General features: G+C 43.4%; 1 protein-coding gene and 1 long non-coding RNA gene across 4 annotated transcripts in view; one reads left to right on the forward strand and one right to left on the reverse strand.

The window, feature by feature from the left end:
• Positions 1-17,751, forward strand: part of prickle1b (prickle homolog 1b) — a 43,095-nt gene that overhangs the window by 20,834 nt on the left and 4,510 nt on the right. For 2 of the 3 annotated variants that reach the window (XM_077498866.1, XM_077498864.1), the window contains exons 2-4: positions 10,480-10,683; positions 15,553-15,666; positions 17,182-17,319. In XM_077498866.1, coding sequence (XP_077354992.1) covers positions 10,492-10,683; positions 15,553-15,666; positions 17,182-17,319 — 444 coding nt within the window. In that variant the 5' untranslated portion in view covers positions 10,480-10,491. Of the gene's footprint in view, positions 1-6,879; positions 7,019-10,479; positions 10,684-15,552; positions 15,667-17,181; positions 17,320-17,751 lie in introns of those variants that run through there. The other variant, XM_077498865.1, reaches the window with a different exon arrangement.
• Positions 13,722-15,006, reverse strand: LOC144003073 (uncharacterized). Its single transcript, XR_013278883.1, has 2 exons — positions 14,533-15,006; positions 13,722-13,853 (listed from the first exon to the last, which is right to left on the reverse strand). It is a non-coding gene; the product is annotated as an uncharacterized LOC144003073 (long non-coding RNA).

The raw sequence follows: 17,751 nt of genomic DNA on the forward strand, positions 1-17,751 counted from the left end.
CTGGCAAGATTCTGAAGTACCTGGTTAAGGCGAAGGGTAATGGGATATTTATAAGGTTTTAGGTGAATGAATGAGTATAAATTTATACGTATTTGCACGCACGCACACGCACGCACGCAAACGCACGCAAACGCACGCACGCACGCAAACGCACAAAAGAAATAAATAAATAAAAAAAATAAAAAAATAAATAAAAAAATAAAAAATAAAAAAAGAGCAATGATGACAAGACGTTGAATCGGTAAGACTACCGAATGAACAATTCTGAGCTCTTTAGAAAAAAAAAAAAAGAAAAAAAAAACAACAAAAAAAAACTCACGACTAATTGTCAGAACAAATAACATTCGCAATATTATAAATATTTGAAACTATTTGTATATTGTTAATTTATTCAACAATTTTCCAAACTGTTTATTCATTTTCTTTTAAGATAGATTTTTTGAAACTTATAGGATAGCATAGCGTAATTCATTTCAATTTCTGGTTCAGTTTAACAAGTAGACTTTCTCTCCGTCGTCCAAACACATAACTTCATTTGCCTCCAATTTTGTTGTTCAAAGTTGGATGTTCTCCGCTGTGGTTCCAGCCATAAGTCTGCGAAAAGTGTAATCAATCACCCAAGCGCTCAATTGACCTTTCGCAAACTCCGCCCCCCAAACGAGCATTGACCAATCACACATTTAGCAACCGTTGCTATGTAAGCATAGTCCGTCACGCTTTACTCAGCTCTCGATGACGTCCATAGTCTGATTGATTTTATTTGATGGCTTACGAGACTGCTAACCACCATAAAACTTTACGGAAGAAGAGTGACAACCATTAACAAGCTCCGGACCTCCAAAATAATGAAGCGGTGTGCCTACGGAGTATGTAAATCGGACTGTGCTAAGGTAAGACGATGCTAACTCTATCGGGCTAACTAGCTAGCTGTAGTGTAGTTTGCTTTCGGGGCAACAAAAAAATAACAAAACGATATCAAAGAAAAGAACGTGTGCTACAGCCGTCCCGCTATAAATGCTTGATCCGGGGGCCACAGTGAAATAAAGGCATATCGGTGACCCAAGTCGGGCGTGCCATCCATCCCATAAAATCGACTTTATTGCTCCCCCTTTTACCACGTATATATATATTACTAGAATGGCATTGCCATCTAAGTTAAGCTTGTTCAGTCAGTGGTTAATGTTAGTTTAATGTCTTCTGTTAGCTTTTGCATTTGTCTAAATGTTGCGAGCTAACGTTAACACAAAGCTTCGTCAATTTTGTAAAACTTAACGTCCTAATAAGTGCCACGAGCTTATCTTGTTTTCATTTTTCATGCAGCATTTTGTGAACGGACACCCGTCTCCGGAGTATCCCAACCTTGTGCTTGCTGTACAAGTGTTGAACCAGACAAGGGAGCAGCTCGAAGGCTGTTAACCTTAACTAAATCCATGGCTAGGGTGACATAAATATTTTTTTTATGATGGACAAAGAATAACAATGACTGATGCTTTCAAAGACAAAAAAACAAAACACTGTTTAGCTACCTATAAACACCGAGGTTTAGCTAACTTGCTGACCTAACAGTAATCCTCATATTTTAACAATACTAGACTAATATAAGTAAGAAAACTTACCCGGCAGTACAAGAGCACGACAGGTCCATAATGCTGTGATGGTTGCATCTGAAGTATAGGTCATGGGGTTTTCTCAGATTTAGCGTGCGTCCTGTATGTTTCCCCTTCGCTGGCTAATTTAATATTATGACTATAACCCTCCACTGCATATTGTAAACCCTTTTGCCTCGATCTGGAGGATATTGCACTGGTATTGCTCCAAAAGAAATCACTAATACACGCCAGTGTAAGTCTTCCCGTCACGGCTTGTGCTGTCAAGAGTCGCCAAGCTTGACGGACTAGCAACAGTAACTGGGGGGCGGAGCTTATGCGAAAGGTCAATTTTGGTCTTTAAACGCACTAGCCATGCCAGTTAGCTTCGGTTAGCTTAGCTTAGGAATTAGCATGGCTTCTCAACGCTACTTGTCAGATGTGTTTGAATGAGGTGCAAAATACGCATTTTGACCCGCAAACGATGCAAAATTGCTTACTTTTTTTTTTTTTTTAAAGAGCTCAGAATTGTTCATTCGGTAGTCTTACCGATTCAACGTCTTATTATCATTGCTCTTTTTTTTAAATTTTTTTATTTTTTATTTTTTGTGTGCGTTTGCGTGCGTTTGCGTGTGTGCGTTTGCGTGCGTGCGTGCGCGTGCAAATACGTATAAATATATACTCATTAATTCACCTAAAACCTTGTAAATATCCCATTACCCTTCGCCTTAACCAGGTACTTCAGAATCTTGCCAGAGTCGTGAGGTTCAAATGGTCAGGAGACCAGAGAAAAGGTCAGAAAAAATAAAGAGAAAAGAAAGATAAATCAAAGTGAAATCCAGCACCGACCAAACACTTCCTGCCTTCCCCATGGTTATAAAATCAAAGTCTTACGCCAACCCCGGAAGCCTCTAAATTCCAACAAATTAGCGAGATCTCAAGAGACCAGAGGAAAAACTAAAGAGAGGAAGGAGGGAAGGATCGATGAGGCAGAGTGAGATCCATAGAAGCCAGTACATCCAATCCATCAAAGTGAAATCCAGCACCAACCAAACCCCTCCTGCGTGGTTACAAAACCAGAGTCTTATGCCAACCCCAGAAACCTCAAACTTCCAATAAATTGAGATCTCAAGTGACCAGAGGAAAAACTAAAGAGAGGAAGGAGGAAAGGATAGATAAAGCAAAGTGAGATCCACAGACACCAGCACCCACTGATTCAAGGGGCTGTGGGAGGGAGAGGCAAATTCTGTTTGAGTTTCAGTAGATGCTGGTGCGATGGATCTGGCATGCATAAGGACCACCACCAAAGAAAGAAGCCGTCAACCGCGGCCCAGCAAAGCGAGCACCGCCCCCCCCCCCCCCCGGAATCCCCAGGCCGCGGCAGCACCAAGGCCACCCCCAAGCCACCCGAGCGGACACCGGTCGGCGAGCCGACCCAGACGCCCGGAACACCCCCGCCCCAGCCCCAGCCCACACCCCCGAGCCCAAGGCCGCAGAACGAGGCCCGGCGGGCCCCCACAGCGCCCCACTGGTCCCAAGCCCCCATCCCCCCACGACCCCCCCGCACCCCACCCAAACCCGCCACCCGCCACGACCCAGACCCCGCCACCCCCGGCCCCCAAACCGCCGAACACACCCCAACCCCCAACACCCAAAACCCCCACCCACCCATAACTCCCGAAAACAAACAAGACGCCCCCCCCCCCCGACGACCGCCAACCGCCCCGCGAACCCCGACCCCCGCGAGTCCCCCCACCACCCCACACCACCCCCGGAAACCGGCACCGGGCAGCAGCGCAGAGAGGGAAGACGTGCCCACCCCACCTCCAGCCGTGCGAAAGGAGCACAGCGGCGGGAGGGGGGGAAGCAGAGGAGGAAGCACCGGGGGAGAGGCGGAACACCAGAACACCGAGCCCGGTGGGAAGAGGCCCCGGTCATCACGCCAGCGTACTAGTGACACCTAACCCTGTTACTGAGTCCGCCAGCTCGCCGACTGGCGAGCTCTACCCTTACACCGTGAATGTGGCCCCACCCAGTGTATATACAAGTGTGTGGCTGTGGTGCATTAAAATTGGGAGCAGGTGAGTCGGAGCAGAGGGAAAAAATTTCCCCTACTCCGATACACCCGCATCCCCCCAAAAAAATTTATATGTATATGTGTGGTGCATTAAAAAAGGAAATGGAGGGACAAAGTGGTGGGGCAGGGACACAGATGGGCGGGACCACAGCGCTGCCAGGCACTGCAGTCCATCCCCCCTGATGGCTCCCCGCCCCAACTCACCCCTCCCCTTGGACATGATGTGCATTAAAATTGGAGGGGAGTTGAAGGGTGAAGACGGTGTTTCCACCCTTCCCCACCCCACCAAGAAATGTTTTGTGTGCCCTATGTGTATATTTACAAAGTGTATAGTGCAAAACTAGTGAAGTGAGTAAGAGGAGCGACCAGCGGGGCCTCACCCAACCCGGCGGGTGTAGGTGGCACGCCCGCCCCCCTGTTCAGAGCAAGCAGAGGGCCATTGGTTGTGATATTTACATTTGAAGTGCTCATTCAACCTCTGACGTCCCTCCTGGGGATGAAACACAGTGGCGGTTGTTGAGTCATGGTGAGAGAAGATTATTACTGATGAAGATGGAGCACTTGTTCGCAAAACGGAGCACTTTGGCTTTGCAAAGCCTCCCTGCAGGCTTGGAACAGTGTCGGCATAATGCGTAGTCAAGCGACAGTAATAAATGTATGTTGTGTGAAGGGTTATTATAGTTTTGGAATTTTTCATTTGAGTGAGTTTTGATTTTGTTTTGAGTTTGTTTTTTGTTTTTTTAAATGGAGTTAGTTTTAATTAGTACTCAGGGTGGTTGTTAGTTTTTAATAGTTTTAGTTATTTAATAAATGCTTAGTTTTAGTTTAGTTTCAGTATTAGTTTTAGTTTTTGAAAAATGTGTATTACTTGTGGGCAACATTTTAAAAAAACAGCATGGGAGTGATGTCATTTGAAGGTACTTTTTCTATTGGCTGTTGCTAGATGACGTCACTTGTTTGTGACACAGTGTCAAACGTCCTTATTCTGGTTCATATCAAAATAAAATCACATTTCAAATCATCCCCAAAAGCTCATGCATTAAATTAATTACCAAAGACTAAAACAAAGGACGTTTTTGCTATAATTATAGTTTTAGTTAGTTTTTTAAACGTAAAATGCAGTTTCAGTTAGTTTTCGATTTTGAAAAAGCATCTTCGTTTTTATTTTATTTCGTTCACAAAATTGTTTTTTGAATTTTATTTTTTCCGTGAGTTTTAGTTAAGTTAAAATAACCTCGGTCGTGCGTAATACATGTATCAAATACAACCTTTAAATATCATCTATTATGCTCAAAAGGTGAAGCTAAAGACTGAAATGAATCGAAAACATCCATTTTCACGAGCATCATGTGTTTGTACTGGCAAATGCTGGAGGTCAGAGGTCACGGCATAAACCCTCCATTAGTTCACTTTGAGTGTCGGACATGCGAATTGAACCAGAGTATAATCCACCATTCAGCATTTATCTAATGACTCGGCAAAACACTGCTCCGGGATGTCGCTTGCTTTGCAACGATACTCTGGGGGGGGGGGGGGGGGGGGGTGGAGCTTCCATGATTCCAATAACAATTTCACTGATTTACATCAATGATCTAATAATCAGCTGCAGGATGAAAAATACATTGAAGATTCAAAACACAGTTGCTGCCTGACGACAAGGTTATATAGCGTTCCCATTGTTCTTCCAAAAAAGAAGGGCATGATATTACGAGAACATTTCCATCGATACGAGTAGTATATGGGAGAAAACGTCTTCTGTTACTCGAGTTGATGCATTGCCAGGAAAGAAGGCCGCATTGCCAAAAAGCGCTCTCCAAAAAGCGCTCTCCGTAAGCAGAAGCAAGCCTCATTCGAGGCAGCAAAAATTTGGCATGTGACAAACAGCCCCGTCGTCCCTCTCTGTTAAGTCACTTAGCGCGGGGGGGAGGGGGGCGTCTTTGTCCCGCCAGACAATTGAGTAAACTCATTTTTCATCCCGGAGCGTTTTTAAAACGATTCCTGCTTTTCAGGCCTTTCACAAATGACAGATGGTTGCGACCTTGTCCAAATAAGTCAACTTCGGGCTGCCGCAGCAGGACGAGGAGTCGCAAATATACGTCGATTTGTTTTTCCATTTGCTTGTGCTCAACCAAAATATATTTTCGCATGAGCTAAAGTAACCAGATTGACGAGCAATTACATTTGTTCTAAATAGTTACTAGTGATAATGTATTTGATTTTCAGCAAAAGTTGCAGTGTCTCGGTTCGTGTTAATTTAGTCAGCAAAAACTAAATAACAAAAATAATTTCAGCAAATTCACCGGACTAAAACTAGACTAAACTAAAACCCTCATTAATAAACAATAAGTGGGACTAAATCAGTATGTATTTTCGGCGACTAATGAAGACGAGACCAAAATGTACTTCACTTCATAAAAACTGGACTAAAATCTGTGGATATTTTATCTCATAAACAAAAACAAGACAAAAATTATATTTTGTCAAATCTTGTCTCTGCTAGTCTGTGACAACTGTCATGTGACACACAGCATAAACACATGGGACAGACAGGAAGTGGATTCACTGTGAATTGTTTAAAATATATATATATATACACACACACACACACACACACATATACATATATACATATATATATATATATATATATATACAAAACAGGTAGCTTTAACACGTCTGGAACTCAGGCAAAGTGTTGCCGCGTTTCATTTGCATTCGTGTTATTTTTTTAAATAATAGATTACAGTTGAGCTCCGTAATTTAGGGCTGGCCCAAAAATTGCAAAAATCTGTGTATAATTGACGGCAATTGTTTTTAAGTTATATACCATTATTTTACCGATTCGGCCCACTTTGTAATATATTTTCCTCCATGCGGCCCCTGAGCTAATATGAGTTTGGCACCCCTGCCGTAAACATTTGCAGTCAAGTTGGTGGCTGGGGGGCAGGGTGTCACTCTCGTGGAGGAAAGGGGCAGGCGTGATTGGTGAGGGGAGGAATGAGGGCGGGGCCAGCGATGAGGGCGGGGCCAGCGAGTGAGACCTCCACTCACAACACACTTGGGATCTTAAGACACTCCAGATCGAGACATCATCTCTCTTGGATTTCTGGATTCCTAAATGAGGCGCCCCGCAGTTGCAAAGGGACTGCCCTCCTAACTTTTGGAGACATTTAAACGAGGGAGGAGTGGGAGGGGTGGGTGGGGGCACTTCCTGACCCGAGTTGGATCTGGACCTGATTAGAGCAAAAGACGCATCAGCCTTGGTGCTTACAGACATGTAGAGCGAGTGCTGTGTGGCTGAGAGGAAGCGAGTGAACGTTGGGAAGAGATGGGAAGAAAGATGATTTTCATGGAGGTAAGCAAGGACCAAACATGAAAAGATACCAAGAAATGCAATACCAATTTGACGAGGAGTTTTTAATATTACATTTCTGTATTTGTTTTTGAGTGTGCAAGTGGCCTCGCTCCAGTCTGTTAAAGTGCCTCGTGCACCCCGTGACACCCATTTGGCCCAAAAATAACAAACACACTTCAGCAGTGAAGGAAGTGATCACCTCGACCTTTGAACTACACTTTTTCATATTTTTCCTCAATCACTGTTGAACATTTGCTTTTTTTCTTTGGCATCAAAATTGGTCCTCATCATCTATGAATCTCTGCTCATCTAGTGTTCATTTTGTCTACCATTTTGAAATGTAGTCTCAGTTTTAGTCCAATTTCAGTCACGCTTGTTCGTTTTTTTCACAGTTAGTCAACCTTATCCAGTTTTTATTTAGTCCAATTTTAGTCAACTATAAATCTAGCAGTTTAGTTTTTATTTTAGTCCAAGACATAATTTTATTCGTCTAGTTTTAGTCAACAAAAACTGTCAACATTTTAGTTGAATTTTAGTCAGGATAACCCTTTTAACCGTGTATCTATTTTTTTGTCAGCAGATTATGTTGTAATATACTCCAGATCTAAAACTTTCACATGAAATCCTCTCTCATCTTTTTGATTAAAAACACAATGACAGTGGCTTCTATGGCTCCATGCTATTAGCTAGTAAGTTAGTTAGTTAAAAAAAATGTGTTGACGAAATTATTTTTGTTTTGTTTTTGTTGATGAAATGAGCACTACATTGTAGTATATAAGAATAAATGAAACACAAAATGATCAAATAATAAATGACTCAGTGAAACGTCCCCTGCAGCGCCGCAAGCTGAATCACGACACCTCTTTTCGCAATCGGCGTTAGGATTTATGTTTCAAGTAACTTTTTTGACCTAGTCAGTCCATCGTCAGCAGTGAACGAGAGACACGGCTAAAAATGTCCGCCAAGCTGGGGGGCTGGGGGGGCACGCAGTTAACCGTTAAGGCCTCAGTATGCTTCTGCGAGAGGCTCGCGCGGAGGCGTTACGGCGTAGCTCCGCTCGTGCGTTTGCCTTCCGACTTGTGCGCAATACACATCTGTGTCTGCTGGAGTTTCACACCAAGTCCCGCTGTCGCTATGGCTGGGACGCCACAGAGTGGCGATTCCTCTGCATTTTATGACGGATTCAGGAAGTTCAATTTAATTCAGAAACACGAAACAAAGCCGGGGGGAGAGTAAGTTCATCACCGTGGCAATTAATTATTGCCAATTTGCACCGGTGTTGGCCGTAAACTCGCCAAAACACAACAGCCATGTGCTTAGCGAACACAGTTTTTTTTTTTTTTTTTTTTAAGTTATTGTTTTCCGCTTCTCGTCCCATATATCCACATGCACAGCCGTGGTCTCCGAGCAGGAAGTCGATTTGAGGCGCCAATTGCCTTCACGGAAACTATCTGGGCGGGGGGTGAGGAGAGAGATAGAAAAAAAAGAAAAAACGCCATCCAACGGACCAATCAGAAGCGAGCTACGCCCCGCCATCTACGGCGTTCAAGGATTGCCGACGTGACTACCGCAGCCGGCCACGACCGACGCGGCACTTAAAATTCATGGCTCGCGTCGATCATGTGACCTACGGCGTTCATCAACGCGAGAGCAAACGTGGAGGCATAAATTAGGCTTTAGCCGACTACATCTGGCCCATGTTTACACAGGCCCCAAAACGTTTTTTTTTGTTTGTTTGTTTTAAACGTGCACTCTATCGACCAACCTTCCCCTTGTCACGTCCCCATGTGACGATTTCTGTTTGTGTTTTTCCCCACAAAGACAACCGTCGTGTTATTGCCAAGCGAGTTGACCGTGTCGGTTTGAACGAGGAATGCAACATCTCCAAGATGGTGGAGGTTATTTTGTGTCCAAGAGGGATGTAACGATATCCAAACATCACGTTACGATAATTATCACGATATTGTGGGGAGGTAGGCAATATTAAAAAAGGTCACTATATTGTAAAAAAAAATGAGCTCATACTAAAAAATAAAAAAAAAATAAAAAAGCACAATATTGTGCTTTTGTACATAAAAGCAATGCATAACAACCTAAATCTCTAATAACATTTAATATTGAGGCACTTCTTTCCTAATGCTCGCACATATTTACAGCAAACAGTCAATGATGAGGTGCCACAAAATCGACTTAAATCATTTTCATTGTGCTCCTGACTTGGTGCTAACTCGTTTACGTGAGATAGTCAGTGTGGAGTGGGTGGAAAAAGAATTCTCCAGAGTGATAACATTATCTATCCGACCATAAAAGCTGATAGATTAGGGCACAGGAGAACAAAGCGACATTCAACTACTCCTTTGTCTCCAACTAGCATCAGTTTTGGTTTGGTCTTTAACAGCGTTTCTAATGTGCACATTTGTGTTTTCAGGTCTTCCTTTGATGGAACTGTATGCGAATGGGGAAAAATGCTAATACTTGTCCATCCTTGTTTCTTTGATAGTGTGAAGGGTGACAGACATTTGTAACATATGGAAACAGTGTCTGTTCTCTGTTTCTCATCCGAAGTGCTTTGCAAATCCAAATTTTCAATTCATGGGATCTTATCAAAAAGCAGTCAACATCCAAGCACTATTGTTTTGCCAATCGAGGCCATCGAGATCCTAACGACCCAGATAGTGCTGCCCTCGTACATGTAAAAGATCACACCGACGCAAGCTCTGCAGTTGTTATGCAAAGCATCCGCTTGCCCCCAAACAAGTTCTGTTTCAGGTCTGCATATCAAAGACGACGTTTACATGAAGTCAATATTCGGGTTAAGGTCGTCCTCAAGCGGTAGAAGACGGATGGATGGCTTTTAAAAGGGTTATTGACTACATGTAAACATACTCAAAGAAGACCGAGCAAATCAGTCATTTTTCGACAACCGAATGCTGCTGAAAGCGGGAGACAATGGCCCTCTTCCAGTCCAAATGTGCTTGAAAGGTTCTTTGGAACAGCCGATTCAAGCTCTTCCCAGATTTCCTTTTCCTGCCCCAGTTCTGCAGTAGTCAGTTGACAGTCTTATGCATATTTAAAGCATCACTTATCACCGTCGTCATCCAGGCCATGGTGAGCTTACATATGTTCTTACACAACCTGGAACGCAGCAGATGTTGACTAGCTGTTGTCCAAGCATCCAGAGTACGGATTTAAAGAACTGTACTAAGCCTGTTCATGCATGAAAATGTCCTCAAATATTGTCAGTTTTCGCACATTGAGGGCACAGCACGAGTGGAACGCAAACCTTTTAGTCCTAATGGAAAAAGCTTGGGTGGATTTTTCCATTACACATCATCTGGAGAGCCTCTTAATGCTATGTTTTGATTTCTCATCAAGCATGAGAGGACTCACGACACAAATGGAGTGACGACTAAAAAAAACAATAAAAAAAACAAGGCTTTTTTTTTTTTTTCTATCCACAGCGGCGGCCGCGCATGATCAACCCGGAGCGCAGTGAACGAGGAGAGCGTCCTTCGCATCGAGGACAGGAGATGGACCCTCTTCCTGGGGGGAAGAAGGGCAACAAGGTGGCCACGAGCTTCCAGAGGAGCTCCACCTCGGATGACGACTCTGGCTGTGCGCTGGAGGAGTACGCGTGGGTGCCACCAGGACTACGGCCCGAACAGGTAAGCGCCTGCTTTTAGAGGTAAATGGGTTCGGCAAACAGTCTCTCGCATGTCCACAGTTTTCAGTGTCGGTTAAACCTGGAAAAACGCGTGTCTGGGCCCCACAATGTTGTCAAGTCAAGTCATATCATCGTGGGGACTTTTCATTGACATAATGCCTATCCCTAACCTCAACCATCCAAAGTGATTGCCTACCCCAATTCCTTATCCTGATCTCAACCATAACCCAATTCAAAGCTAAACTCTAAAACCAAGTCTTGACCCTCAAAAAGAGGTCTGAACTTCTGGGGACCACCAAAATGTCCCCACAATTTCAAGTCGGTCCCCACAATGGTAGTTAAACCCGGAAAAACACGTGTGTATGGGCCCCACAATGTAGCAAAGACAAAAGGCACACACATACACACGTTGGGTCTACCTTTCTCACGGGGACATCTCATTGACATAATGATTTCGTAGCCCCTGACACTAACCTTAGGCGCTTTCACACCGCAGGAACTTATGATGGAACTTCCATATGTTCCGGGGGAGTTTGTCCAAAGATTGCGTTCACACACAAAACCAGTTCCGGGTCTGGGGGGGTCGGAACGGTACTACCTAAGTTCCTAGGCATGAGGAGGGTATTTGGGTGTACCCTGAACGACACAAGGTGGGGGCGTGTTGTCTAGTGTGTTATGATTGGTTGACTGGATGAGGAGGTGTGTCGTTTTGGTTAGATGATTTTTTTTTTTTTCCGCGGTAAAGCCGCCATTTCTTCTTTACTATACTCTATCGGGCGCTACGACTTTTTCTTCAAACATTTCGGCAATGGAAGGATTAAAAAACCGAGAGGTGGACGGACGAGGAAGTACAGGCTCTCCTGAGCAAACATGGGACGAGGAGACCCAACGGCACTTCGAAAGTCCAACAAGAAACGATAATAACCTAGCAGAGTTAACATTACACACACAAAAGCAGGTGAGAGAAAAACTAAAGAAACTCCAACAGGACTAAAGGAAACTCAAGGACCACAACAACCACAGTGGAAATGACCGCAAAATTAATAAATGTATGAAAGACTGGACGACATTCTCTGCCACCGGATGGGTTGTACCACCAATAGTACAAAGGAGGACTCTGCAATCACCATGCTGGAAGCAATGTGCAAGGACACGGCAGTGTGCGAGGATTCATTGCCAACAGCCTTGCTAACACACGAAGGTAAGACAGAATTACCTCATGCACATCTTTGTATATATATTTATTTAGGTCGATGCTTGGTCGCAACGTGGCTTTTACACCGCGCTAGCATTAAACTGTTAGCGTAGCATGTTAGCTTAAGCTTGGCAAAGTCACGCATCCAGGGCAACTCCGAGCCCATGTAATGTGAAATCATTCCTAAATCAATTAACCTAGTAAACGAAAAGTATTGTAGGCAGCTAACGCCGAAATAGCCCTGCTTTCAGTGACGAAATTGAAAAGCTTCGTGAAAAGGACGTGTGGAAGTTAGGCATACTATTCACTGTTAAAAGCAAAACAACCACTTCGTTTTTTGTTCTGGTTTTTTTTTCCTTAATACAAAGCTCTGCATTCAACGTAACTAAAACGTTTTAACTTGTTAGCCTCATCACCTAACAACGCATAAAAAAATCAAAAAAACAAAAAAAACAACAACAACTCATAAACAGTTCTAGGGAAACTGAAACGTAAGAAAAATAATGTTATGTACTGTGACTTACAGCTGGACCTTCTCTGTGCTCTCCTTTACGTTATGATGCTTCCCTGAACAGTCCTGGTATGTTTCATTTCATTTTATATAACTTCAAAAGCTTCATTTAAAACTTTTAAAGCAACACCCCACTCACAATTAATTTTGCTTCGTTGAATAAGGCAGTGTGTTTGTTTGTTTATTGGACATTATAAACAAATGAGTAGCAGTTAACATTTTAAAAGAAAGAAGAAACTTATTGCAATCATTCATAATAGTTTACATGTTCAAAGGAGTAGAAAGAAGTTAAAAACTTGTCTAGTCCTACCCATTCTTTATATCTACTGACTCATTTCATTAAAAGAAAAAAAAAAAAAAAGTACATTACTGGAATGTATTAATTTACTACACATTTTCTTTTACTGGAATGTACTAAAAGAAAATGTGTAATCCTGCTTGTGTAAACAATTGCACCTTAACACATGCGTGCATTTGTCATTAACGTATGTACATGAAATTCATAGGCATACACAATAATAAATCCTCATACTCACATATACAATTTTCATTTCACTCATAATGGTGCATTGAGAAAGGGGAAAAAAAAAGTTACATTCTTGCAATTTTACTAGTGTGTATTGCCTAAAAAAGCTTCAAGTGCATGCCGCCATATTTGGCAATGTAGTGTGGCATATTCTGTTCTGTAACTATGAAAAATGAAAGTACATTAACGTGAGTGCCGTGTTTTACCCCTACCTAAATCATTGTACTGTACTCTTACTCATTGCACGAATCTGTTGAAACCGTTTAAGTCGATGCGTTAGGAAGGTACAAGCGAGGATGGTCCGTCCACAAGCAGAAACTGCGCCACTCGAACAGAGTTTCCTGCCCCTTTGTCAAGTTCCAATAAGTTCAAAGTCATGTAACTGGAAGCTCATCAAAAGTATTTACTGTCACTCATTGTACATTTACATCCCTATAGGTTAGCGGACACGGGACCGAGACCACCTATTTTTGGAATACCTGCACCAATTTGATGAAAAGAAGGGGGAGTCCACGAGTGCAATGTTCTTAGAAGAAATGCAGTTGCACAAGGAGGACCTTGAACTCAGACGCGAGCAGCACAAGGAGGAAGTTGACCTCAGAAGCGAGGAGCGCAAGGAAGATCAACACGTGGCACATGAGCTGGTTGAACAAAGGCACGACAGAGAGTTCCAAATGGGCTTCCTGGCAGTCCAAAACAGACTTGTGGACACAAATAAGCCAAATGCATAAGTAATAAATGCTTTTGTTTTCATATCACTTTTGTGGTTCTGGTTTTTTTTCCACACGAATAAAAACTTATGCTCAATTAATTCTTTTTAATGTTTTTATTTTTGACAAACAGTAATGCAAACATAATTACAGCGTCCCACCATTCAGAGGTTCTGATGTTCTTCCACTCCCTGCGCGGAACACACCCAGATTGGTAGAAGTGGCAAATCTGAAACAGAAACACAACAAATTAATAAATGTTAATATCTACATTAATTACTTTTGTGCAACAGCCTTGTGATTTACATGACAGAATACCTTAAAATAGCGGAATATGCACCAATTTATGGCCCTATGATAAACCACTGGCTTGAGGTGGCAATCTGACACTTCCAAAATCAGCACTTTTCCCAAAATCCCGGCAACTTTGTTCTAACATTCGTGCATCGTCAAAGAAAGCAAGCCATTTCAACACTTTGGATCGGTCAATCATGTGTTTAACAGAAAAAAAAACAAAAAAAAAACATGCGGACAGACTAACAATACATCCAGGTCCAACGGTATTATGAAATACGCAGCGTACATGTAGCGTGAACAGCAACTCGCCATCAAGCCCTATTTTGCCGTGAATTGCACGAGAACTAGGCAGGAAACACCAGTTTCCAGCGATTGCCCTTTTCATGGCAGAAAGTACGACAAAATATCCACAAACGACCGACGCGCGGGGACACACGCAAGTAGACGTGCAACTGAACGCGCCAGTCATACGTTGTGTTTAAGGCACTAATACACTCTGTAACTTCATTTTTTTTTTCGTGTTCTCCACCTTGCAAGGGGAGCTCCGTTACATGTTACAGCTTAATTCCGATGTGAAATAAATTTCGTATAATTGTGTGTTTAAACCTTACCAGTGCACGTCTTCGTGCTTGCAGGTTTGACTGTCTTTCCAAGTGAGCAAGTCCTGCCCATTTCTCATCTTGATGTGGTAATACGGCGGGTCCCAATGGTTCTCATCAACCTTTCCCGTGAAGTTCTAATTGCTGCAAACACAACTCTGTACAACATGACAAGGAAAACGAAAAGATGATATGCCTTGTATCATAACAAATGGAGATGGAGGGTCAAAGGTCGCGTTTTTCAACGTCACACTGGTTGTTTGTCATTCAGTTTTACCGGTACCGCCACTTGCTGGACAGGCGGGGTAGTGCTGTTTTTTTTCCTCCCCTGACATACGTCATCAGTCTCATTTGAATAAACTACCCTACCTGCTTTCATGCCGTGTGAACGCAAACTCGTGGGCCGCTCACAAGTTCTTCGGACCCGGAACTGACTCTACCATGAACTCAAAGTTCCTGGGCTTTTTGGTGTGAAAGCACGACTGATTGCCTAACACTAACCCAGGGGCGGGCTTCGAGGGCCGAAGTCCTGCAGGTTTTGGAGGTTTGCCCTCTTCCAACACAAGCTGATTCCAATCAACAGGATCATTATCAGGCTTATGCAGATCTTGCTAATGAGCTGATCATATATCAGCTGTGCTGGAGAAGGGAAACATCCAGATCCTGCAGGACTCCGGCCCTCTAGGACCGAGTTTGCCAGCCCTGCCCTAACCCTTACTCCAACCAAAACTCAAAAACCAAAAAAATTCAAACCTAAACTCTAAAACCAAGTCTTGACCAAACCAAACCAAACCAAAAGATGTCTGGACTCATGGGGATCACCAAAATGTCCCCACAAGGACGTATGGTCCCCACAATGACAGTTAAAACCCAGAAACTGGTCCCCATGATGTCATATAAACACACAGTGGCAGCTATTCTCCATTGATCCCATATTTGCTCTTTGTGCCCTCATCATTCTCAAACTGTGTGATGTATTGTGCCAGTTGATACATGATCAGTACTTATTCCAGTGCATGCATTCATCTGCAGGTCCAGATCTATTTTTCCTGTCTGCCGGAGGACAAGGTGCCGTACGTTAACAGCCCCGGTGAGAAACACCGGATCAGCCAGCTCCTCTACCAGCTGCCACCGCACGACAATGAGGTAACAGGGGCCAACATGAAATTTCTCATCCAATGTTTGCATTATTGGTCCTGCCTTAGCAGGGAAGCCCAGACTTCTAAGTAATTCCAAATTCATTTCAAGTGCCTTAAATTACAAAGTAATCCAACTAGGGGTGGGCGATATGACGATATTAGATCATTAAGATCTTTAATGTGTTGACGATCTCATAAAGCTGGCAGCGGCCACGGATGAGTCGGACACTCGCGGAAGCTCTGGCCCGGAGCCACGGGGTCGCGGGGAGGCCGGCCGGCTCGGTTTGCGCTCCCCTCCCCCGGCCTGGGGCCGAGGCCGGCGTGGGGACGCACCAGAGCGGTCCGGCCACCTCAGAACCTTACCCAACAGCCGACGGGTACGCAACTCTCCCCGCGACACATCCACATTGCCCACATGCGCACCTATGAGAATTTGTAAACTACGCGGAGTCGCGGACGAGCAAACGCCGTCGTAAACAGTGTTTTCTACTTTCCAATTCTGTGTTTTATTTACTTTGCCAACTCATTCCAAACTCTTTTTGTCAATAGTTTATTGAGGAAAAAACATGTTCAACTTCTATTTTGGTGTTAACTAGCGCTGTTCATACACCGTTGGCACTCTTTACTGTCTCCTGTGGTCTGGGAGAATATCCACCACAGCTGCTATAATTGCACTATTTCAATTGAAACCTGTTCAGAAAGCTTAGTTGGCTTAAGATGACTTTTTTTTTTCTTTTAGGGTTTTATATACATTGTAAATATGTTTTAAAAGTTAATAAAAATGTGAAAAATCAGAAATGTGAAGATTAGTCTAAAAACATGTAAAAAAAAAAAAAAAAAAATCGTGATAAAATTTATTTTTAAAGAATCGTGATATGACATTTTTACCATATCGCCCACCCCTAAATCCAACAATTGTTTACCAGTCATCAGCTTATTTTAACTCAAAGCATCCCTTAATTTAAACAAAAAAAAAGAAAAACTATCATGGCAACAGAGAAAGTTGTGGATCCTCCTGGCAATAAAAAACCAACAGCTGATTAAAGCCTGGACTAACACACACGCAACCATAGCCACATTCCCTCGTCTGTAGAACAACTTTATGGTGCGTCGACTAAGCCTGCTTTCACATCTGCTGATAAGAGTTTATATTGGGAAGATAGGGTGGGGAGCTTTATCAACCCACACGAGGGCTGACTGAGGCGCTCTCTTTATAAACACACAGAGGATACACAAGAAGTCTCGTCAACAAACACAATGTTTGATGGGGAGGGGTTTTATAATGTTTGTTTTGGTGATTGAGGAGGAAGAATTCCTTGCGTTACTGTGGTTAGCGAGGGAGAAAGTGCGCCCAGCGTGTTAGGAGAAGTTGTGTTTTTTTGGGGGGGTTTTTGTATCTGGGAATCTACACCATTTCTAAACACAGGCAAAGAGTTGAGTGGATGGATTTAAAATAAACCACTTTTCCCAGACTGTGATATGCGGTATCAAGAGTTATTTTCTTGACTTTTGTCTCCACTAGGTTCATTACTGCCAGTCCCTAACCGAGGAGGAGAAGAGGGAGCTTCACATGTTCAGTGCCCAGCGGAAGCGAGAGGCACTCGGGAGGGGAACGCCCAAGATCCTGCCCCGAGCTCTGCAACACACTCGCTGCGAAAGTGTAGGTAGCGCGGACAGATGCCCGTGAGCATGCACACGCACTGAGAGGTCATTTCAGAGCTCGTGTCGCTCTCAGGCAGTTTCTACTTAAACGAAAACCAACTGGTGGGTCTTACGCTATTTATATCTTAAGCTGGTCTGATGGGCTGACGTGACGGCTTGGAATTCAGTAATAAACGCAAGACCTCATTATTTGGAGGAAGCGGAGGGAGGAGGGTGGAATGGCAAGCTCCAGCTGAGTGGTGAAATCAGCTCCCCAAGAGGACATCAACCAATTTCCTGCCAACAAGCTACATCTCCGCAGGACAGGTTTATAAATCAAAACTCGTTTCCAAAATCAGTCATGGTGTGCAGCTTATGCATATAATGTACACACGTTACTAGAACTTGTAGGTTAAGATTCAGAACTTCATAACATCACTAAAACCGAACG

Source organism: Festucalex cinctus, chromosome 16 (genome assembly GCF_051991245.1).
Source record: "Festucalex cinctus isolate MCC-2025b chromosome 16, RoL_Fcin_1.0, whole genome shotgun sequence".
NCBI lineage: Eukaryota > Metazoa > Chordata > Actinopteri > Syngnathiformes > Syngnathidae > Festucalex > Festucalex cinctus.